The 23,994-nt window shown below is 37.3% G+C and overlaps 1 protein-coding gene across 3 annotated transcripts in view; it reads left to right on the forward strand.

Annotated features, from left to right (window-relative positions):
- Positions 1-23,994, forward strand: part of ABCC4 (ATP binding cassette subfamily C member 4) — a 136,275-nt gene that overhangs the window by 39,355 nt on the left and 72,926 nt on the right. For 2 of the 3 annotated variants that reach the window (XM_053936292.1, XM_053936293.1), the window contains exons 14-19: positions 4,102-4,198; positions 5,159-5,377; positions 7,289-7,429; positions 8,819-8,856; positions 9,166-9,266; positions 12,189-12,335. In XM_053936292.1, the coding sequence (XP_053792267.1) occupies positions 4,102-4,198; positions 5,159-5,377; positions 7,289-7,429; positions 8,819-8,856; positions 9,166-9,266; positions 12,189-12,335 (743 nt within the window). The remainder of the gene's footprint in view (positions 1-4,101; positions 4,199-5,158; positions 5,378-7,288; positions 7,430-8,818; positions 8,857-9,165; positions 9,267-12,188; positions 12,336-23,994) is intronic. The other variant, XM_053936294.1, reaches the window with a different exon arrangement.

Below are 23,994 nucleotides of genomic sequence, written 5' to 3' on the forward strand. Positions count from 1 at the left end.
GCTGCTCCCCCAGGAGTCCAAACCACGAGGCTTAAAACAATGGATGAGATGGAAGAAACAGGGGATTTTTTAATGAGAATCTGAAGTGGATATTGTTCAGTTCACTTGCTCTTTTTTTTTCTTGTAATTTTATATTAAAGTTTTTTGTTTTTTTTTTTTTTTTATGAGGGTCTAGTCTATGTGTTTACAAAGATAGGTATGTTCCTGGTAATTCCCCAAAGCGATGGCATATGGATGACTGGTTCATTACATTTGCTGCTTTTCTGTATTCTATTCAGCTACTGCAGTAAGTAGTTCAAAACATATAAATACTTTTCAAATGAGAAAGAATGCAAGTAGCACAGCTCCAGTGGGAAAACAGACCATGATATTATTAATAAAGGACTTTGGCTCTTAAGAATTTTTTCGTGATTCAGACAAGTTGTTCTGTGGATGATGGAATAGATAAAGGCAGTTTTTCAATTAATTCCTCTTTCCTGGTCAGATTCCTTGGAAGGTATAAACTAAAGATTTCCTGTTTTTGTGTTATTTGTTACCTTTTTTCCTGTGAGTTCTCGATAGTTAATAGTAGACATACTTCAGCCTTTTTCCAGTGGGGGCTTGCCAGTACAGTTATATGTTTTTTTACATATTTGTATTTGGATATGAAAAGATGCCTTTGTTTTATATTTATATACATAAAAATAGCTTTTAATTCACTTCTAAAAAATTCAATATTTTGAGACCTCTGGTTTCAAAATGAGGGACAGCCATCACAGATCCAGTAGCACATTTCTTTGTATGGTGCACTTTGGAGCAGGTGGGGATTTCTAAGAAAATAATTCATTTGCACTTGAATCTCCAGGAATTTCCTACTCTCCCTTTTTATATATATATTGCTATAGATTACATGGTTTCACATCACATTTAAGTAAAGTTGTGTCACATCAGTGGTATTGACTCAAAAGTCCTGTTTTTAAGAGTGAGATTTATATTTCATCAGTCTTTTGGGGCATGCCTTTCTCTAGGTATTGTTACTTCCCATGTATCTTTTCCAGTGACAGGAGCTGTGTGCCAGTCTCAGTTGATGATCAGCCTGATTTCTTTCTTTTTCTCAGCTGTGTTTGTGAGAGTAGACAGAGTTGCAGGACAGTTTAGGAATCATTTAAAATAAGACCTAAAGTTGTGATGGTTCCTGGGAGTGGTATGCACATCATTCCTAGTATCAGGCAGAATTCACATAGAAAAAGTTCACAAAGATCTGCTTGAACACCAGGATCTCTGACTCAAGAAGTTCCTAATATATGAACTCTGTAAGTTGGAAATGTATGCCAGAGGAGCCATCTCCCTATGTACTTTCTCTAGCCATCCAGTGCTACCTGGTGCCTGGAATAGGTCAATGGATTTTTGTGGACCAGTCATATTTATGCATGACTGGGACTTGTCATGAGATGGAGATAAATAATTATCAAGGCAGGCATAGAAACAGAAGCAGCAGAATAGAAATAGAGACAGCAGAGTAGAATGTGTAGGGTGTGTGGGTTCTTTGTCTCTGGCAAAGAAGAAAATTTTTAATTTTGTAAATTTTGAAATGTGCAAAACTAACTAGGGGATTGTTCTCCCTAAACTTCTTAAATTTAAATGGAAGGGAGAGGAAAACAAATATAGGAAGTAAATTAATATAACAAAGGCTTTATGCCTGTGAGCGCTTCTGCATGTGCTTTAATTTCATTTTAGTGGTTATTTTCATTGAAATGAATATAAGTATTAACTAGAGTAAAGTTAAACCTACATGTGAACTTCCAAAAAGAAGAGGGAGAAAGAATGGTAAGGAAGAAAGTAGAGTCATTAAAGAAGAGACATTTTGCAGAGGTTAAAGAAAGCTGGTTCTTGGAGATAAAAACTTAAAAAAGATTGAAGAAAAACTTGTCTCAAAGGAAAGCAGACCTGATAGGGAAGGAAGAACAAATGAGGATTTGTATGCACGAAGTGCAAAGACTCTGCCTTTGTGCAGGGGAGCACTGTGTTGTTGTAGGCCCCTTTCTCAGTGTCTCTTGCTTCATACTCTGCACTATCAAAGGTCAAGCTAATAATTTTTTAATTGTGTAGCAGTTTGCTGTCAAAGTGCAGTGGGTTTTTCATATGGATTATAGTATCCTGTTACTTAAGTTTGTTAACTTAAATACTCTTTGTTATTTTTGTTGAATTGGAAGGGTGTGATTTCTAGAGAGGTCTGTCCTGATTCTGGTATTTCTGATGATGTAATAAGGTCATTGATGGTACATTTTCAGGTGATGGAAAATCAGGCAACGCTAAAGGCAGTTCTGGAAACAGATATTTGTGAAGTTTTGGCTATGGGATGTGAATTGTAGATGCATGCAGCAGGATAAAGTGCCAAGTGTTGAATCCATGAAGGTACAACGAACAGGGATCACTAGTGTGGTAGTTAATGGAAAAGGAGATGTAGAGTGTAGTAGATCACAAACCCAGTATGACTCAGCAATGTCATGCTCTTGTTAAGGAAATGGCGCCCTGGGATTTATGACCAGTACTATATGTGGCAGTACAAGTAAAATAATACTCCTATTATGTTTTGTACATGTAAGGTCTCAGCTGAAATAATATTTCAATTTTGTGCCCTTCAAAAACTGTATAGACCAACTTCATACTCCAGTATAGGTGGTCAGGAACATTCAGGTGTCCAGGGCAGGGACGCAAAAAAAGAAAGAAACCTATCTGCTGCTTTAAAGAAAAGTCTGTTTGGAAGACTTCTTTATTACTTTTGTTTGTTTTTCTTTCATGTCTGGGGGAGAAAAACTTCAAGTATGAAGGGACCTTGTACACAGGAATGAACTGGTCTAGGGGCCCTTGGGGATGTAATGGATTGAAATTGCAGCAAAGGACATAAACTTAAACTTAAGAGAAAAAAGTTGTAATGGCAAGGGTAGCTTGTCCCTAGAATACATTTTCTAGGGTGTTGAAATTTCTGTTCAGCTTAAACATGGAGAAGAACCCATTTAACTTCTGCAAGGAACATTTTTACGTTTCAATTGATTCTTAGTTGGGGAAGAGGATGCAACTTTCACAGTCCCTTCATCTTGCTTTTTCTTGTACTCAAAAAAGGCTGAAGAACGTTTGGTGTTCTCTGGATCTCATGTAGCTGTATGCCCACATGTGTGTGTGCTTGTTGTGTATGTAAGAAATGTGACAGTGGTGACTGGAGTTTGTGCAGCAGTTTGTCCTGTTGTCACGCATTAAGTGTGCTCACAGTCTAACAAAGGGCGCCTCTGAAGAGTAGAGGACAGTCCCAGGGAAGGTGAACTGCATGGGTTATAAAAGGCAGGTAAAAAGGTTGTTGCAGTGCTGGGCTGGCTCCAGCAGATATTTGAACTCTTGGACCAGTTACATCCCCTGCTGAGAAGGCTTTCCTTGAGTTCTCTGTATCATCAGTGAGAAGGGGAGACATTATCAGATCGTGATTCACGTAGAATTGGGCTTTTCACCTGGTTGTTGTTCTTCAGTTATACAGAGCACTACTTCTAAAAGTAGATAGATGATGATACTAAGCCTTAATAAACCATTTGGAAAAATAAGCACTTATGGACTATTTTGGAATGTTTTGTTGTTTTTTTTTTTTTTTCTTAAATCAGTAGTACTGTTTAATAGTCCAGAAAAGTCTCTGTGGCTCAGTATTACAGCTGATCTGAAAGCTTCTCTCAAAAAGTTACTTTTACTGGCTGTATTTCTTGAAAATTTGCCACAGTATCTTGCCCTTTTTTCTCTTTCCTTTAGAATAATTTTTTAAAAATATTCTCTTTCTAATTCAGTTTATGACATGTACATTTGTTGCAAGAATGTTTAAGACAACTTTAATGAAATGTCATTTTGCCTCCTCTTTTTTTCCAGACCAGAAATAATTATATATCTTTTCCCTACCTTGAAAACTTCAGAAATTAAATAAGGAACATGTTTTGTTATGGTTTTATATAGCTTTTGTAAATCTAGTGAGCACAGTCATCTTCTTATTTTAAAAAATGAGTAATTGAGTAGAAGAAGTTTTCCAGAAATAACTAAAATCTTTTAGGACATTTAATTTTGATTAATTTTTCAATCTCTTTGCAGATGTATTTGTCAGGCCTTACATCAGAAGATTTCTGTTTTGGTCACTCACCAGTTGCAATATCTCCGTGCTGCAAATCAGATTCTAATTTTAAAGGATGTAAGTGATTTCAATGTCTGTACTTATACTTTTTATTATCCTTTTTAATCTAAGAAAGGGGAAAAAAAAAAGGTTTTAATTTTTAGTTTGTAAATATATTTTCTGTCTACAGATGGGTTTTAAGTTTTACAGTTATTAATAAGTTGATTTTGTTCTTGTTCCTTACGCTTCTGTGTGAATAAAGAACTGTGTTAATTTTGCAACAAATCCATTTTTAAATTAAGGCTGAGAAATAGTCTCAGATGCCTTTGAGAATGAGCATGCCTTGAGTACAACTGGTTCCTTCCCATCTTCGTTGTACCAGATACTCAGAGGCAGAAGGGAAATGCAAGGACTGCAGATGGGGCTTTTTTTTCCTGTATTTTTTTTAAGGCTGGGTAGGGAAATATTTGAAATTACTTTTGATGCATTGCAATGGTGCAAAAAAGGGCACTGTCCCTCTTTTTCTTTCCATTCAGATTGCTTTAAAATTTTCAGTAGCTCTTGAGAAATGGGTTTATGGTAGAGCTGAAAGAAACGTGGACATGGTCAGTGTTGCTCCTTGTAAGGTTCTGTGAGGATCAGAAAATGGAGCTGGTGTTTACCCCTGGGATGGAGCAATATAGAAAGACTGATGGTTGTGTATGTGGTTTTAACACATCGTCCTAAAGCTGCATGGCTTGGCTTCTCCAGGGAGGCAGAGCTTCTCCTGGGAGGTGATTCTCCCCTGGCTGTAACTGGGGCTGTTCTCTTCCTGTTTGTTTGTTGGCCCTGTTAGCTGCTGCAAGGTGACTGGTCAGAGCTTAAAGAGCTTGTTTCTGCTCCTCTAAGTAGGGAACTCGTAGACGCTTCAGCTCAGTTACTGCAGTGGGATGTGTGCCCAGCAACTGCAGAACCCCAGAGGTAGCAGGGACAGGTAAGAAAAATTGTCCTTTATGGAAAGTGTATAATGAAGGTACTAAAAATTTATATTGTTTGTAGGGTAAAATGGTGGGGAAAGGTACCTATGCAGAGTTCCTGAGATCTGGCATCGACTTTGCTTCCCTTTTGAAAAAAGATGAGGAGGTGGTAGAACAGCTGTCAGTTCCAGGAACCCCCAACCTGAAGTCTGCCCGGAACCGAACCTTCTCGGAGTCCTCTGTCTTGTCCCAGGATTCAGCCGCCCACTCACAGAAAGATGGAGCCGTGGAACAACCATCTGTGAGTGCTCAGAGGATAGAAGTGTCTTGATTCTTGTCTGGCTGGTTTTTAACTTAAATTTTGATACGGGTTTCCCTGCAGCATTGGGATTTCAGGGATTACTGAATTACATTATCAGGTAAGAGCTCGCCTGTGAGGGACCTGCCCAGCTGTGCTTGGCTGGCAGCTCACAGCTCAGCGTTTTGCTGTTCAGACCCAGCAGCAGTTCAGCATCATCTCTTCTGGGTATTGGGAGCATTCCTTGTATGAGTCCAGAGCCACCACACTGTGCTTCTTTCAGCCTGTCCTCTGACAGCAGTGCTGTAAAGGGCCAGTCCCACTGTATTGGGTGGGTTCATTATGCTTGTGCAGTGTTGAACTGAAATGAGCACTTTCCCTGAAGTCCTGAGCTCTGGGAAGTGTATGTAGGAGCTGTGGCTTTATGCAAAGTCTGTGTTTGCATGGCTGGCATCGACATACCCACAAGCATACCCACATGATCTTGAGCTGGCCCTGCGGGGGTAATCCTGGGACACCACGGCCTTGCTCTCTCCAACCCTTTTGTTGGTGAAAACAGACTTTGTATGGTACCAGCGTGACTTCAGGTGCCTCCTTATCTCTTGGTCTGCCAAGTGCAAAAGCAACCTTAAAGTTTCTGTACCAGAGCTTGCCTTCTGCTGGTGTGTTTGCATTCACATCAAACAGTGCAGGCTCCCTGTAACCCTGCTAGGCTTGTGCTAGCACTGCATCCATGGGACAAGCAATCCCTGTATGTCCCTGATGATTGTCACCTCTATGCTGTAGGTATATATTATCTCTATTTCTTCTCTATGATGAAAAGCAGTGAGATTTAAAAAAGAAAAAAAAAAAAAGCTATGGACTTTTAAATGCCTTTTTGAAGGATGGTTTTATGCTCCAAAGCAGTAGACTTACATTATTAATGCCCCAGTGGCAATTCCAGTCTTAAAGTCTCTTAAATTTATGGAGGTGTACCAAACTTCTTAGCAGCATTGAGACTGTTGGATTGGGATGGGGAGAAGTGGGAAGGGGGGGTGTCTGGAGAAACAAAAAGCAAAGATAGGCTTCCCACCTTTTATGGATTAGTAGGTTGGATTTCTCTTTTCACATCTGTCAGGTCTCTTGATTCCACTGCTCTTGTACAGCCATGTCTTGTGGCAATAAAATCAACTGTTACATGTCCACTAAACTGACACTAGTTTTTATATTGTATATACTGTAAAAATTAAAAATCCTGATTTTAATTTGTATAGTTCTGTAGCCTTCTTTATGCCTGTATCATTTTTTCCTTCTCTGTTTTTTAGTGTCCCCCATCCATTGTTTGCTTACTATGACTTTCCATTTGTCATTTTACTTGTTTTCCCTATTAACAGATGCTTTGCTGGTATTTACAAAGAGATGATTAGAACTTTATGGATAATTTGTAAGTCTTGGGTATATGTTGGTTGATTTTGGTACATACTTATAGAAGAGTATTTAATTTAAATGCTTTTCTGGATAGGAAAGGTTGCTCGCATTTGCATTTGATAATTCTGAAAACAGAATCTTTCCCAAGTAAAGGCTTTAATTTCTGGAGCTGTTATGAGTGAATGTAGCTTATAGGAAAAGAAGAACCTGGATAATGGTCAGAGTAAATTTTTCTGGCTATATATGAAGTTGTATTATATTTGGTGAGCCAATGCCAAATAAAGGCCTTGAAGTGTTGCTTTGCAGAGTAGACTTTTCAGTATTAGTGCACTGAGACTAATTTTTTTTTTGTCATAGCTATAGTTCAATATTTAAAGTTTTTATATGCATAATCACTTTATCTCCTTGTTTAATTGTTTCCTAATTCTGAACCATGACTTTCAAGTGCCTTAGTCTGAATCTGTAACTACGAGGTTGATGGGATTTATTCTGTGAACTTTCTTTCAGGGTGAAAATGCACTGGCTGCAGTGCCAGAGGAGAGTCGCCATGAGGGAAAAATAAACTTTAAAGTTTACAGAAAATACTTCACTGCAGGAGCAAACTACTTTGTGATTTTTATACTCTTGTTATTTAATATTTTGGCACAGGTGAGTTGTTGGAAGCCACAAATAATATTGAATGTGTTTTGGGTTTGTGAGGTTTTTTCCACTCTCTTGTTTTTTTTTTAATACAGTACATACTTGTTGCTGTAATGTTTAATCTAAAATGTTTGGGTGTTCTTTAATAATTTTGTAGTGTACCCAAGTGTCAGCATGGAATTTTTGGTACAGCATTGAGAGGTCTTGCACTGATCTTTATTCCAACAATTTTAATAATTGTTAAAATAAAATAATTGTTTTGATGACACTAAAATATTTTTTATGACAACATGACACAAAAATTATAAGCCAGTGTACTTTGTTTAGAAAGAGAAGAAAATCATAAGGTGTACAGGTGTTGAACAAACCTAAACAGTCAGAATCTTTCCAGATGAGGAGGGTAAAGAGATGTACTGGGTGTAGGAGGACAGAGCTTGACAGAAGTGTTCAAAGAACAGCTCACCTGTTGGTAAGTGCAGATTATGTGAAAAGTTTAGGTGGAGGGTCACTGTTTAGCAGAATAAGAAAGTGAGGAAGAGCATAGGCAAATATTTTGTGTGATGCAGACTGTAGTAGGTATGCAAAAGATTTTTTAAACAAGGAAAGTTATTTACAAACTTACTGAAAGCAATGGTGAGCTGAGGAAGCAGAGTCAGGTCACCTTATTACCTTTTTCTCTGTTTCTTGCTGGGAAAGCTCAAATTCATTTCATGGAAATTATTCTTCTTGGCTGTAAAAAATAGTCTATATATTTTAACATCTTACTTCTTGCTTGTCCTTGAATTGAGTCTGTTGGAAAGATAGCTAAGCAAGATCAGATCTCTGTAGTAGACTGCCCACAACTTCAAATTCACATGAACAGAAGTGTATTTTGAGATAATAACCTCGTTACATGTTTGTCATCACCTTTTGTCATAGAAGGAAGGTGGCAGAAGGAGTGTTTCCCTCCCTCTCCTCTCTCATCCTCCTTCAACCCTGTTTCTGGTAATTATCTCCTGTAAACACAAATTTCTGGACTGGTAACATCAGAAAGTTTGTTAATCAAAAAAGCATTTTGGAATATCTCTTGTAGCAAATTTAGGAACTGAGAAAATGAGTTCTTTAATGTTCAATTAACATACATTAGGAAGAGCTACTATATTTTGTTTGCTAAAGTGTATTGCTTTCCTTTAGTTCGCTAACATGTAAGGTAATTTAAGGTAATTTTTTCTTTGTAGAGCACCTTCTAATGTGCTTGGCAAATTGCTGCTGGTCTTGAAAGACTGGATGGCATACTTTTCTGAATATGTGATGTTTTCCCAGAGAGCTTGAAAGAATAGCAAGGAAATTTAATTTTCTAATTTTATTTTTTTTTTTAATTTTGTAAGATGATTCTTGTATTTGCTTCTTTTGCTCAAGGTGGCCTATGTGGTCCAGGACTGGTGGCTTTCTTACTGGTAAGTTGGTGATAATAAGTGACTGGTTGTTTCTGCCTTTTCAGTCAAGTGCTGTTATTTTGTTGAAAGGGAATGGAACCTGCTCTAGAATAGTTCAGATCTTCCTCTCATTTTCACTTCTTTTTTAGGGGAAAAAAATTTAAACCTTATGCTAAGTGTAGACTGTAATTGCATCTATTCATGTTGTGATGCATGACAGCATTGATACATGAGATCTTTTGGACTAAAGATTTCAGCTAAAAAGTTGAATCTAGAAAGAGCTAAATGTGCTTATTTGATGATGGTTATCTTCTGTGTGCATTTCCACAGGGCAAATCATCAAAAAAAGTTGAATCTCACAACAAATGGAAATAATGGAACAAATAAGCCTGACTGTCTAGACCTTAACTTCTATTTGGGAATTTATGCAGGTAATTGCACATGCACGTGTGTGTGTCTGTGTGTGTCTAAGAACTATTTATTATCTGATAGAAAGTTTTGAGAGGTGCAAAGCAATGTGTGGTGAAATGTGATTTCTAGCAGTAAGCAATGTCTTAACAGATTAGAAGCCTGATTCTTGCTTTCTGATTAAATAGATTGCAATAAATAAAATAAATTTGACAAAAGAAATAGGTTGAATGCAGTGTCTTTAATTGCTTTGCCTGGATTTTGGAAAGTAAATCAGGAATTGAGTATCTGAAAAGTCAGTCACATTAAGGTTGTGGTTATTGTCTATATATTAGTAAGTCATTGAGCTAAATCTTCAGTCATTATATGTATGGCAAGAGGGATTAGAAATGGATCTTTGTTCTGTGCTGTTCTAAAACTTGGCATGGCCACATTTCTTCTGAAGTGCTGTAGCAAAAGAACAAGCTTTTAAAAGGTAACCTAGATGGGTATGCAAAGCAGGTTGTTAAAAAACATTTAAATATATTTCAATAGGTAGCATTATGCTTCTGAATATTCAGAAAAGGGCGTTGATCCTTGCATTCTGGCATCCAAACATCTTGAAAAACTGCTCTGAGATGTAGTAAAAATTGCCACAGAAGAATCATGTGCATGCTCTCAGATTTTGCTATTTAACACTCCTAGTGATGCACAGTTTTGTATGGCATGGTAATTTCTGCATGGAGATGTAAATGATTGGTGTGAGAAAACAGGTGGAATGCCAGAAGAATATGTATTGAATGTATTCAGAAACATCTCCATGGGTGAGAGAATAGGTGCAGGATTTTTTGTTTAGTTTGTTTTCTGGAATCCACATGATCTAAGTGGCTGACAGAAAACATTGTGTTTGACCTGGAAAGGAACAATTTAGGAGCCAGATGAACTTGGCTCTTATTTTCTCTGTGTAATGTCTTATTTCATGAAGTGTTCCAGTGGACTGCACAGTATGATTAAATGTGGCAAATTTCACTTTCTCTGACCAGATAACCTAAACCACATTAGTGAAAATTTTGTCCTTTGAGGAATATTTTGCTCTAGATAGCAGAACAACAAAAGCTATTGAAACGTTTAGATGACTTAGTGAGATATTTGCAATGGTTGAACAGACAGCATTGATTTACCTACACAAAATTGTAAGTGAAGTTGACAAAGTTATAAAATGGTAGTACATTTTACATGAAATACATAATAATCCAACTTACCTTGTTCTATAATCTCTTAAACAGTACAAAACAATTTAACTTTTTTTTTCTGATTCTCAATGTTTGAAAAAACAAACCTACTGTAGTAGTTCCTTCTTAGTCCTTGTTGTTTCTGTGAAACAAAGCTTTTGAAGAGTAAAATTGCTGTTAATAGGGAACACTGCTGGCCAGAACTGAGGTACCAATTCCACACCTCTTCTATAGGGTGAGCATGCAAAGAGCCCTTGTCTCTCTCATACTGAGGTTCTGAGCTCAGGGAAAGCAAAGAGACAGACCAAGTGAAGGATTTGGAAGCATGTCTTGTTTCTTCTTCTTCCCAGCCATTAGGTCTGCTCAGGTGCTTTGTTCTGGGAGGGTTGTACCAACAGCTTCCAGGCCTGAGTACAGCTGTACAGAAATGTGGGGTTTCCAGGATGTGCTCCCTCTCCTTGTGTTGCTCCACAGACTGCTCTTAGGAATGGGCTGTGCCGCAGCCTCCTGCTTCATGCCTCTCCTGCTCCCTTTTTGCATGACCCAGCTTTCCTCTTTGGGTTTGTACAGCTACTCTTGGAAAACGTATTTTCTGCTACCTGGCCTGGAATACACTCTCAAGATAGTCATCATCTTTTTTTCTTAAAAACAGCACCTCACAGAATGTGAGTAATAAACTGCAAGCAGACAAATGAAATTGTGATGATACTGTTTTTTGCTCCCTGGGAGGACGCAGAATGGATAGCTTAACCATGTCACATAATTTAAAACCTCCCACTTTCCCACTGTTACTATAGCTGTTCTTGAATTGTGTATTATTTTAACCTTCCTTGAGAACAGGCAAGGTTTTCTGTTGATAGTTGGGGTCTAACTTCAGCATGTCCTCAAGACCTGAGGTCGCTATGCTGATTTTTCTGAAGCAGATCACATGGAGCCTGGATGCTCTGCTAAATGTAAGGTTTAGATTTTCACTGTTCACTGTTATTGACAGGGAATTTGGGCAGCCACATTGGAGATTATGCACAGCAAACAGAGCAACAGCAATCTCACTATTTATTTCAGTTTTTTGCCCTGTAGCACCCTTGCCTTGTAAGCAGAGTTGTGCCCAGAAGAGAAACGAAGAGTCTGCACACCAGTTTCCTAGAAGGACTGTTTCTTCATGTGGCATAAGGAATGCATCTTAGATAGTGTGAAAGACACATCATTTAAATTATTTGGTGTGTTTTACGAGGGGAAGAATGGCATGAGTGGTTTGGGCTGATTGGGAGTAACTCAAGGTTGTGTCTAAATAGCCATGTATATATTACTTGTTTAATACCTGCTGGCAAGTGTTGAATCTTCACAGTGACCTGTGCAAGCCACAATTATACATGGCACTGCGAAATGAATTTTTTAGGAACGCTGTTATGCAGAAAGTTTCAATACGCATTTATCTCATGGTTTAACAGGCATTTCCTACATTTCTATGAAGTACCAGTTCTTTCAAACAGGAAAAGAGAAATGGATTAAATTGATTCTGTGATAATAACTGAAGCTAGTGACAAATGTATCTGTGTTCTGCACTCAGTTAAAGAAGTCCCCCTAGGCTTAAGTTTGGATTCTTGCTATATGCAGAAGTCCAGAGAATTTGGTTTTAGTGCAATTTTATTTTTAACTTTTTTTTCTTCTGAAAGATCCGTATCTTTTTGGTGGCTTTATTCATGTTTTGTGTTTGTTTTTTTTTTTTTATTTCAGGTTTAACAGTGGCTACAATACTATTTGGCATAATAAGAAGTCTTCTGGTGTTTCAAGTTCTTGTCAATTCTGGTCAGAATTTGCACAACAAAATGTTTCAATCCATTTTGAAAGCTCCTGTCTTGTTTTTTGACAGAAATCCTGTAGGTAAGCTTACTGTAAAAAAAAACCAAAACCTCAATATTTAATATATTTCCTTGATTGCACAAATTGTGCCATTTCTGGACAATTAAAATTTGATGGTATTTTTGCACTTCTGTTGGGTTCTTTTGCTTATTTTACTTAGGCTCTCTAAATTTTGACTTAAACACTTCGGATTTAACAGTGTAGTCCTTTTCAACAAACTCAAGACTGCTGTGTGATGGTTCATCTTACTGTCTTTAAATGCAACTTACAGAACAATGAATTAGCTGTAGCTTAGGTGCTGTACCTTGACCTGTATTTGCACTGCTGTATTTCCACCTGTATTTGCACCTGTATTTTCCGATGCAGTTTCACATAGGGGAAGTCTCCAATAGGGAGGCTCTCATATGCTGAATGTGTATGAATGCGTTTTGTAAAACTGTGATCCAGATCCTTATGTTCTTCCAAAGAAAGGCAAGAGAAGCTGGAGCAGAGTGAAGAGAGTGGGGAAGTGGGTGGTACTGCTTGACTAGCCAAAGGTTTCTCTTTTACATGAGAAAACCGGAACCTGATGGTCTTCACTCCCTTGGAAAAAAAAATTAGACATGGGCTTGTTCTCATAGCACCAGGAAGCATTTAATTGTAAGGATATATAGGGATGGCTTTAGTGTTTCAGAGAAAGTAGTAATATTTTCAGGAAATAAATACTCATGTGGAGAAAAGGTTCATGCCCATGATATGATGAATGAAGTGTGTACAATGTAATCTTAAAGAACATCTCTACAACTGCAAAAGGTTAGGGCTGTGTTACACGGCTTTCTTTTACTGTAAGTGTGTGGAAATGTAAATTCAAGGCCACTGCAAAGGATTAGAAGGGAAGCTCAGGAAATGGGTTAGTGGTGAGCTAATAATGAGCACATGCATGAGAAGAAATCCTAGTGGTGATGTGTCAGGGGTTTTCCTCTTCTCTCTCGTGTATGTGTGCGCAGCAAATGCAGTAACTTTATTTTTGAGGGAATACATAGTGATCTTGTAAGAATGCCCATAAATCTGGCTCATAATAACAAACTGACAACTAGAGAGAAAACATCAGCAACAATGTAGAGTTAACACCAGTTTGCTTTGTAACACTGTGAAGCTCTAATTAGCAATCTAATTTCTAATTCTTTAAATCTGCCTGTCACTGGTATTCACACACTGTTGTGAATTGATGTGTGTTTCTGTTAATCAACAGATATTTTATAATAGAGGATTAACTTCAGGATGCATGTGTTTCTTTCCCTTCATCTTTCTTTTGGTCAGGGTGGCATGCAAAAGTACTGCTGTTCTAATCTCTGCATTTTTTCAAAAAGGAAAAAAGAGAAGAAAAAAGAAGACACATGAGACAATGTTCTTGTTCAGAGTTGCAGCATTTAGCAGTTCTGAAATCTGTTTGTAATATCCTTATTTCATTATCTGATTTACATGGGTTTTTTACTGTTTATTTATCTTTTAGAACTTCACATGTTATTTCTTGCATTGAGGTGGGATGTATTTTTTTCCCCCTTTTTTAATATGCCTATGAAAGACATACTAAAAATAAATAGAAATTATTAAATGTGATTTTTTTCTAGGGTTGTGATTGTAATAGCTAAGCCAAACTGTTAGAACCTTATTAGCAAAGCTGATATTGCAATGTCAGCATCCAGCATGTTCTCAGTGTTAGTGTGAGGTCTCTAAGACCTCAGCAGAAGCAGTTGCTGAACTGAATTTTGCTGGTTTATTTATCAAAAAATAATCAGTAATTAAAAAATGCCATGGCTAGTATTTTTAACACATGGTGATCTGTGTTCCAGAGTTGAGTAGGTAACTTAAATAAACAGACATCCCAAGCTCTTGGTAGTTCTTATTGGGAAAGCAGAGTAATGAGGAGCATCAGGGAGTCGACATTAGGAAATGGAAATGCGTGGTGAATCATGACATGTCTGTCAGCTCCCAACAGTGTAGATCCAATCAGTCTTGGTGAATAAATAAGATGACTTATTTCTAAAAAAATAGTGCATTGTGAATCAGTTTGGGCATAAGCCCAAGATCTCTCTTTAGAGATTGTATTAGCAATGTATAGGGAGGGGAAGGTTGTAAAGGGAATAGTAACAAGCATTTTACCCAGATGATAGGAGAATGTCAGTGTATTTTTGGAACCTGGATTACACAGGAGAGAGAGAAAAGAAATAAAAGGATCCCTCTCCTGTCTCTCTTTCCAGCCAAAAATATTTGTATGTATACAGATTTCACCTTTCAATTCAACTTAGGTCAAAAAGAGTTAAATGTTACTGCATATTTTGCACTGGAAGAACCTTATGAATAAATTACTGTCTCTTGTTCCTTCTTCAGTGTTTAGCCTAACCCTACTGAGCTGATAATCCTAAGTGACCAGAGTGCATTGTCTTACCCAGCATTCAAAAAAAAATTGCCATTTATTTATGACTGAAATTCAAAGTTATCAGCAGGTATCTCTACTGCATCACTTACACAGCTATTGTGAAAGCCTGATGGGTAGTTGAAGTGTTGGTATTTTGGGTTTTATTACGTCTGATTTGTCTGCATTTGTTCATAAAACTTTTTTTTTTTTTTAGTGTAGAATTTGGCTCTCTGGAAACTTCCTTTGCTCTTCTACCCATATTCCAGTGAGGGAATGATATGAATGTCAAAGTATCTGTAAAGTAGGAAGATGTGGACATTTTCTATTTCATAGTGAATGCTTTATATATCGCTCTTCACATGTCACTTGCAGGAATAAAAAGGGGTTGATTCCTGTGCATGTCTAGCACAAGAGGGCAGCATGATCTGTTTTATCCCAGTCGAGCATTACAGAGGCTTCTTAGAAGGATAACAAAATTCATCTCTTATGTTTTTAGAGATGATATTTGAGGAGTGAATTTTCAACCTCTCTGCTGAGCAATAGTACTCTGGTTCCATTCAGTTGTCTTAATTATCTGCAAGAACAGTATTTTCTCCTGATCTTTTACACAATAAGCTTTTCAGCTTCATGTAGTGCTGAGTTCAGGAACTTTTTTTGTTTTGGCAATAGTGGCCAAAAAGTCAGATAACCCTCTAGAATCAGAAGAGTACCACCAGGGAGACCTTCTTAAGCCATTATTACGTTTAATTTGTTTTTCAAGATGTTTGTAACGCTTCAAAACATATTTATTATAAAGCTGTGTGAAAGGGACCTGGACTTCAGCAGCAAAGACTTGATTTGAGACTTGCCTCTTTCGAAATTAGTTTCTTATTGAATAGTATAGAGGATCGTACTTTTGACAAGCTTCAGGATTTGATTCAAGATTACTTGCTTAGCTTGTAAATGAATTGTTCTTTTCTGGGATTTAGGGACAGAGATTAGAGAAGTGATGCTAATGTGTAACTGCATAATTTTCAGTTATGGTGGTTCTAGTATAAATTCTGTGTAATTTTGAATTGCATTGAATTTAGGAAGCTGAAACCTCTGCTGCTCTGCTGATGGGTACTGTAAGAAGGAATGAATGATATGCATTAATTTGTTCAGATAAAATAGAAATCTCTTTCCCTTCTAGAAAATCTGCCTGAAATTTAAATTGAATTAGAATCACTCCACAAGTGCAGCTTTTTTTTTTTTTTTCCCCAAATTGGATCTCCCCAGACTCTTGGTTCTGACAGTTATAGGAGGAAAATAAATATTTTGGCAGAAATATTTACAGTATTTCTGGCCTTCTTAGAAGTGGGAAGCACTGAATTGTATGATGGTTGTCCTTGACCTGTTAAATTAACAATTTTTTTTTTCCCCGCAAATGCTTTGTGGAAGCATTGAATAAACATTGCTCCCTTTGGGTGCTTACCTAGACTTTGAGATCTGACCAGGTTATAGAGAGAAATACTCTTTTTTGGTTTTGGCAGCCAGAAATTACACGCTGAACTGATAGCTAATAGCAGCACATGAAAGCAAACTCCAAATATAAAAAGATTAAAATGTGAAAGAAAGCTGTTGTTATAATGAAGTTTGTTTTTTCTTTAAGGCATAAGGATTTTAATTATGGTGTTCGTAAGTCAAGTGCTGAAACGCTTATAATTTGACAGAGAAAGTTTCTTTATAGGATTAAAAGCATGTTCATCAATGCACAAATGACTATCTGCATTTTATCTGACAGAAGTGTCAAATGGGCAATGTTGTTACAGTGCTTCAACCATATAATATTTGCAACGAATATGGTATTTCAGCAGTCTGAAAATTACAATGCTGATAATGAGGTTGTTAAATTATACTTTATCAGATGGATAGTGAAACTGCTCTAGTTAGTGTACATTAATGTATGCTTGTTCATACAAGTGATTCTGCTGAACAAGTAGCATGTTTAAACAAGAAATACTGGTCTTAAACTGTGTGATTTACAGTAGGTGGTGTTTTGGCATATCTTGCAGTTAACAAGGCAAAGCTTTATGTTAAAATACTTTGTAGTCTCATTCGTCAGGGATATAAATATTCAGTAGCAATGCCAGGAAATGTATTGTATTCCTGTTTGACTCAATGACTCAATTGCTTTCTTTTTATTTTTTTTGGAAACAAGATCTGTCCTATCTTTCTGATGCAGTTTTCAGATATATCCTTGTGGTCAACATGAATTCTGCAGGGTTGTGAAAAACTGTACCAGCTCCTTTGACAGCTTTCACATTCTCTTAAGCTAATACAAAAAAAATACATTGTCCTTAAAGCAGCAGAGGCTTTGTTTTCAACTCTCTGTGCCAAGCTCTAAAGTACATTCACATGTGCACAGGTTTGTTAGTTTAAGGTGAAAAAGAAGTCCCTATAGGACAGCCTTTTGTTGTAAAATAAAAACACAGATTCTCTCTTCTGTGTTGGTAATCACTTGCATTTGTTGTTATTAAGATGGCAACACAATGGGTTCCATCAATCATCAAGATCCTTAACAACCACACAACGTTGTAAATATTATGTTTGGGTGTTTGAGTGGAACAGCTCGTCACTGAAGTAGGTGTGGTAATTAAAACCTGTTAGGTTGCTACATGTGTTAAAGAAAAAAACCTTTAATGTTTTTTTCATTTAACAATGGCGATATGTACTTTACATCTTATCAGGGTGTGATTATTAAATGATATTTTATGGGAGTTGCTCATTTACTGTTGGTATTATCATGGCTTTGTTAAGAGTTTAAATAGTCTTATGCTTCCATGTGTTTTATCACCATTATGATTCTGTCAAGAGCCTTACAAAGTTGATTGCTATAGGAGTAGTCTTTAAAGTCAGTAAATGGCACTCTGGAGTTATGTGTACATTTATTATCTATTAGTGTAACTCGATTCAACTCTGTCCTATTCTTTTCTGCAATAATAATTGAATGAAACTTGGCCATAAACTGATGAGACAAGCCCATTACATTTTCAGTTCACCGAGTCACAGCCAACCCCATTTATGCCTAATATGGGAGATAAAATTAAAAGCTTTACGGAAAAGCTGTTTGTAGGAGGCGATGCGACATTATTTGATAGGGAAATAGCGTGAAGCTTGCACTGACAGCCACTTCCAAGTGCAGCCCCTTGCTTCCCCGGCACAAGATTCGCGTCCCTTCGTAGGGATTTTCTATCTTCTTCACATTAAGATCCCCTGGTGGGGAAAGCAGCCTGCTGTGAAACTCATTTCTGACCATGTGCTGACCTACCCAGATACTGCAAAGTCTAGTGTTTTCATTTACTGAAGCAGCTACAGAGAGAGCTGCTCTCGCCCCACCTCAGCTGAGCAAAAAGGAGGCATGGAATGTCGAGCAAGACAGGGAAGCTTAATTAAAAATACTGGCTTTAGAAGACTGCACAGAAACTGTTCAGAGACATCCCTTTTCTGCGAGTGTAGTTGGAAATTAAAAACGAAATTTTGTTTTAGTCTTGCATAGTTGGCATGCTGTTTTGGGGAGATTTGTGGCAATGGGTAGCTAAATGTTGGTTGGAGACACTTGAAAACAGAGGGAAAGACTGGTGTAATATTGATGAAAAACTGCAAGGGGCTTAAAAAGAGGGACCAACTGAGGTGATGCAGCTACAAATAAGCTTTTAGAGAAAATCCAAAATGGAGAATTTTTTGTTTGTTTTGATAATAACTATTTTAAATATGTACCTTTTTTTGCTATTTTTAATCTGTTTATAAATTGTGGAATGCTGCTACGACTGCTGTGGATAGTGGGGACTGGAGGTGCCACAGGGATAGAATGTCCTCTCTTGCTGTTCATGGATGCCTATTTTGGATGGGAAATGAACATCACTGAGAAATGAGGAAAAACTTATCAAAACTCACTTCATTCAACCTTGGAACAAGGCATAAGCATTTCCAAAAATAAATTACTTTGGAGAAGAGCTGGGCAGGGATGATGAATAGCCAGGTGGTGAGACCACATATATGGAATATGGGAAAGCAGTCCAGCTCTTCTCCCCCTCTGGTGCAATGTGGGCTTTGAACATGTGGATCCCCCGTCCCGGGTGACAGCCATGCACATCGGGCCCTTGGCTGTGCCATAACCTTCCACTGCTGTCCCTTAAGGACACACAGACCGAGTTAGACCACTATGGTGTTTGCAGAAAAACTAGCCCACTTTGATGGGATGCTCTGGGTTTTTTTTCTGTTTAATCTGAGTAGCTGGAAATTAAAAGGAAACAAACACTATCACAGTGCAAACTCATTTCATTAGCACTGTTCTGCTTTATGCTGCACAGAATTCTTTCTCCCAGACGGTCCTAGGTAATCTGCACTGCAGCATCTGGGTGAATTAATTAGTTGGGGTCTCTTTTTTTTTTTTTTTTTTTTTTTTCAGATTGCCAGCATCTTGCAGATTATGCAACAAGTGAAGATTAGTTTGTGCCTGTGGTGATCTCGTAGAGTGTTTGGAAACAAAAGGCACTTCTCGATCCAAAATTAAAATTTTAGTATAGAAAAGAATGGCTGTTGTATGTGAATCTGCCTGTTTTGGCAATCCAGACTAAAGCCCAAAGAATAGAAATAACAGCAGAAACAGTGAACTTGACTTCAGTGTGTTGTTCGGTTTAAAAAATACAAACATAAAGTTACTTAGAAATAGTACAACACAGCATTGCTTGCTGTCTTCCACCCTGTCTTCCCCAGTTAATTTTTTTCCTTCATCAAAACCATGAGGTACTTTGACTGGGGCTTTTTGTTACGTATTCAGGTGAACACATATGCAGAACCTCCTTCAGGCTTTGATTTTTGATGTCATTTTATGGAAGATAATGTTTCATTTGGAGAGGGCAACATTATTACAAACTGTGTATGTTGATAGCTACCAGCCTTGAGAGAGCTTTTCAAAGTATTCTAAAATAGCGACAAGCATATGAAGAACATTTTTTTGTTTGTTTGTTTTATTAGTTACTGGACAATAGTACTATAATTAGAGTGGTAGTATGTAATGGACATTAATTATTGCTTGTGGCTATACCGACCTTGAGGCAGGTAGCTTGAAACTGGAAACTGCACGTTCATTTTTGTTTGGGGTTTGTTGTAATGTTCATTTAAATTTGGGCTCTTGTTGAACATTTTTTTAGGTGATTCTTATTTGCATACTTAGTTGCCATAGCTTTTGATTTTGGCTTGAGCAGAATATTTAGGTGTGGTGCTGCCAAACGGAGGTTATAGAGTGAGGAGGTTTCTGAAAAATCATGGATAGGCTGGGGCTGCCTTAACTATTACTCACCTAATGCTGGGTAGGAAGCTGTATTCACAGAGCCAGCAGGCAGAGCAAGCTGCTGTATGGCAGAAAGGTGGCAGAGTCTTCATTCTCAGCTGTTTGATTCAGAGTAGAGTGCCTTTTGTGCTCAGGAGGTGATTTTGGTTTTGTGTTCATCTTTGCCCTGTTGTAAAAGATTTACAAATTACTTTTGACCTGTTTGTCTTCTGGTTGCAGGATCCCTTCATTCTTCTTCATTTACCAGATAAAAAAAGACCATAAAGGTCACTAATATTTCTTAAACTTGAGCTTCTATCATGTGCTTCTTGTGCAACATTTATGACATTTGAAAATTCAGAGGAAGTTTAGAGTTCAGATTTTCATCAGGTCATGGTTTCTCTGTCCACTGACATAGTTCTGGTTAGTTTTTATCCACTGTACTGAATTAATCTTCTCTTTTTTCCAGGAATGCTACTTTTCCTGCCCTCTTTCAAGCATAAGTCTTCACTAACTTGATTTAATGTTGGGTCAGAGAGTGCAGAATAATCTGAAGGTGTTTGGAAATCTGAGAAGGTGAAGATTTGGAACTTGGACTTCCTTGCTAGCAATTATAAGGAATAATAAATGGAAGAGAGATGGTCTAACTCTTCCTCAGTTTTCTTTTTATCAGATGTGATGAGATTTCTGTGTGTGTGGTAAACCTCTTTTTTCTCAATGAAATTACCGTCTGTTTAATATGTAAATGATGCAATGCAGAATATTGCTAATTCGTGTGTAGGCAAGAAAAAACACCCTGCTTTGTGGTAAACTTCCCTTCAGTGGGAATACATGCTTCTTTGTCCCTGTGTGTATTCATTTCTCAGCATAATTTCATGTTCATAAGTTTGAATGTTCACAACCCAAAATAAAGAGTTTAGTCTACATTTTAGGCAAAATTGCTACATCTGTTCTTAAGATGTCAACATTAACTTCTTATACAGGAATACTGTCCCTGCCCATCCTTTTTAGGACATGCCGGGAGGACAGTAAGTGATTAGATGCCAGGGGCATCTGCTTAGTGTTTTTCCCCACTCTCTCCTTTTCAATGTGTAAACTTAAAGCGGTAAACCTCACAGTATCTTGTTCCTCTCTTCTTCTAGAGCACTTTTTTTTTTTTTTTTTCAGAATCTGTCATGCTGATCTGTAGGCAAGAGGTGTTGTCTGTCTTCACTTAGAGAGTTAACTTCCTTTGCTTAAGGGTGGGTATTTAGGATTTAGAAAGTGCCACTTAGAAATTAACCATATTCTTAACATTTATTTCTTAAAAAATATATGTACATGTGAAGCCCCATATGGTTTCCTTGAGGTTGGTACAATACTTCTTTCCTTTCTCCCTTCATTAATTCCCCAGTTTCCTTTCAGAAGAGCAGTTCTCCTCTTTCCTGGCTGAATAACCAGCCAAAAGTAAACAATTGCAGTTAGTTTTCCAGAATATTTCTAGTATTCCCTGACTAAAAGTTGTTGAAATGGTTTAAGGAAGAGGTGGTAATTCTTACCTTTAGTCAGCTAATGTTTCCTTACCATTGAAGAAAAAAAGACAATTATTTGGTGCTCCTTTGAGACAAAAGATACCTGCAGAAACCTCTGTAAGTTTAAAGCCTCGTAACTGTGAAATATAGATAGTTTTAGCTTTAGAAGTGTCATCTATTTTTTCTATTAAACTAAGAATATAGAGAGAATTTTTTTCCATCGGTATTTTTGACAGAAAACTAGTTATGCTAGACTTATTCTAATATTAAGAAATCTTATCTAAGGAGCACTTTCAAAATAAAACCAAATTTGAGAGAAAAAAGTGCCTTGAGGTTTTTATAAAGCTGACAAGTTCTAATATTCCAAATATGTAGTGACAATGATCTTCTTTCATAATTAAGCTACAAGTATCATTTAATATTGAATTCAAAGCTATTCACTGAATGCTGCTTATATTTAAACCCCCAGAAATCCCCAAGAGAAAAAATAGAAAAAACAATCACGACATGTTTTTTTAATTCAGATAAGAAAAAATAAACTCTGCTGCACCTCAGTTTAATAACCAATGTTGCTCAGCTACTACCGAAGGCTTAAGGACAGTGTTTAGAAGTGATTGTTCAAAAATAAGTGTTTCTCTAAGATTATGAGGGCTTATACAGATGATTTTGTTCACCTGCTGAGTGTTCAAGAGTGGAAATGTCCAATCTGACGCTTTCCAGAAGTGTTTGTTTGCGTGAAAAAATAGAAACGTTCCTGTGGAAAAACAGGATTAAATTAATTTTTGTCCCTTCTTAGCCACATACTAAAGCAATATTATTACGTATTTTTAATAGAGACACAAATGTTTAGTGGAATGCAAAATCCCAGGTTTCTGAAATAATCTGAGGTGTTTCTAGCTTAAAATGCAGTGCTGTGAGCACTGCTTAATTTGTTAATACCTTCCTGCTCTTCCTCTGTTGTTTGTATTTCTCATGAGATGCAAGATGTTAAAATGCTTGTTGAGTACTTGTTACTAATTTTAAAATGGGCTTGGAAGTGTTTTGAATAGAAATATTATGTATTGCTCAATTAAATGGGCAGAAAGAGAACAAGTTAGTACAACTGAAAGACAGTACATTTAGATTAGATATTAAGAAAAAATTCTTTGCTGGGAGGGTAGTGAGGCACTGGCACAGGTTGTCCAGACAAGCCTGTCTATGCCTTATCCTTGGAAGTGTTCAAGCCACGTTGGATGGGGCTCTGAGCAGCCTGGTCTTATGGAAGGTGTCACTGCCCACTGAAGGGGGATAGGAACTAGGTGGTCTTTAAGGTCCCTTCTGACCTAGGCCCCATTCTGTGTTATTTTGATTTTATGGGTCTTGGAAAAACAGAAGGATGCATTCATTCTTTGACTCCCTGAGGAGGAGATGCAAAAATACTCTTCTAGCTAGTGACCTGCAGCACTTTGGTAGCTTTGGGTTGTATCTGAATTACTACGAAGTAAATGTGATGGAAAAAAAGTTTCAGCATGGAAGAAGAAGGCTTTAAAGACCTTTAATACCTCTCAGATTTGGTGCAAAGCAGTGATTTGTACTTCAACTTTCATCTTATCTTTGAAGGGGCTGTGGTTCATCGTAATGGAACTTGAGCAGCAGGATGGACAGAGAATGCTGTTGGTGTAAGAGGAAGTGTGACAGGTGTAACACTTGCTCCTTAGACCAGATTTCCTCTTGCTGTATGCCTTTCTGCTGTGATACCAGAGCTATTCAGCGAGGAAACAGAGCAAGGAAGGCACTTACTTTAATTAGTGAATTTTATCCTCAAAGGCTTTTCAATCTAATTTGGTCTTCTGATTTTCTGTTGATTCTTCCAAATGCTTCAGACTTAGTCAGACAAAAGCCTTTTTCTTCACAATTGTCAAATTTCATTGAATCTCGAGTCTTGGTGATAGAGCTTAATTGTCAGCAAAATAAGTCTTGGTTTCTCTAAATTGTTTGATCCTCAATTGGTTTAGAAGTGACAATATAATTTCATTTACAGGGTTTAGATACTGTTTTCATGTGGCATGTGGAGCAAAGTTGGACCAACCAAAAACATTCTTTCAGTTGTTTTCTGTCAGGAAGGCTTAGACAAAGAGCTTAGTCTCAGATCCTTTAAAGTTCAAGCATCTGCCACTAGGGGCAAAAATTATTTTCCTGTAGGCATTCTTCTTCTATTGTAGATTTACTGTGCTGCTTCACTTGGTTGATAATCTAATTTAAACCTCAGAGATGATTCATACCTCCTCAAGGGGATTCACAGCTAGTTTAAATTGTCTCAACTTTTCAGTTCTTATGGGATCTCTTTTTTGAACATAATGGTCCTTTGGGTGTTTGAATGCACTGAGGAGGAAAGAATGTAACCCATGCAAGTGGTAACACTTGAGAGATACCATTTTTACAACATACTTTAGATTTTTTTTCAAATTCATTTGGATTTCTATTTCAGGTAACTTGTGA

The sequence above is a fragment of the Vidua chalybeata genome, chromosome 2 (assembly GCF_026979565.1).
Source record: "Vidua chalybeata isolate OUT-0048 chromosome 2, bVidCha1 merged haplotype, whole genome shotgun sequence".
In the NCBI taxonomy this organism is placed as follows: domain Eukaryota; kingdom Metazoa; phylum Chordata; class Aves; order Passeriformes; family Viduidae; genus Vidua; species Vidua chalybeata.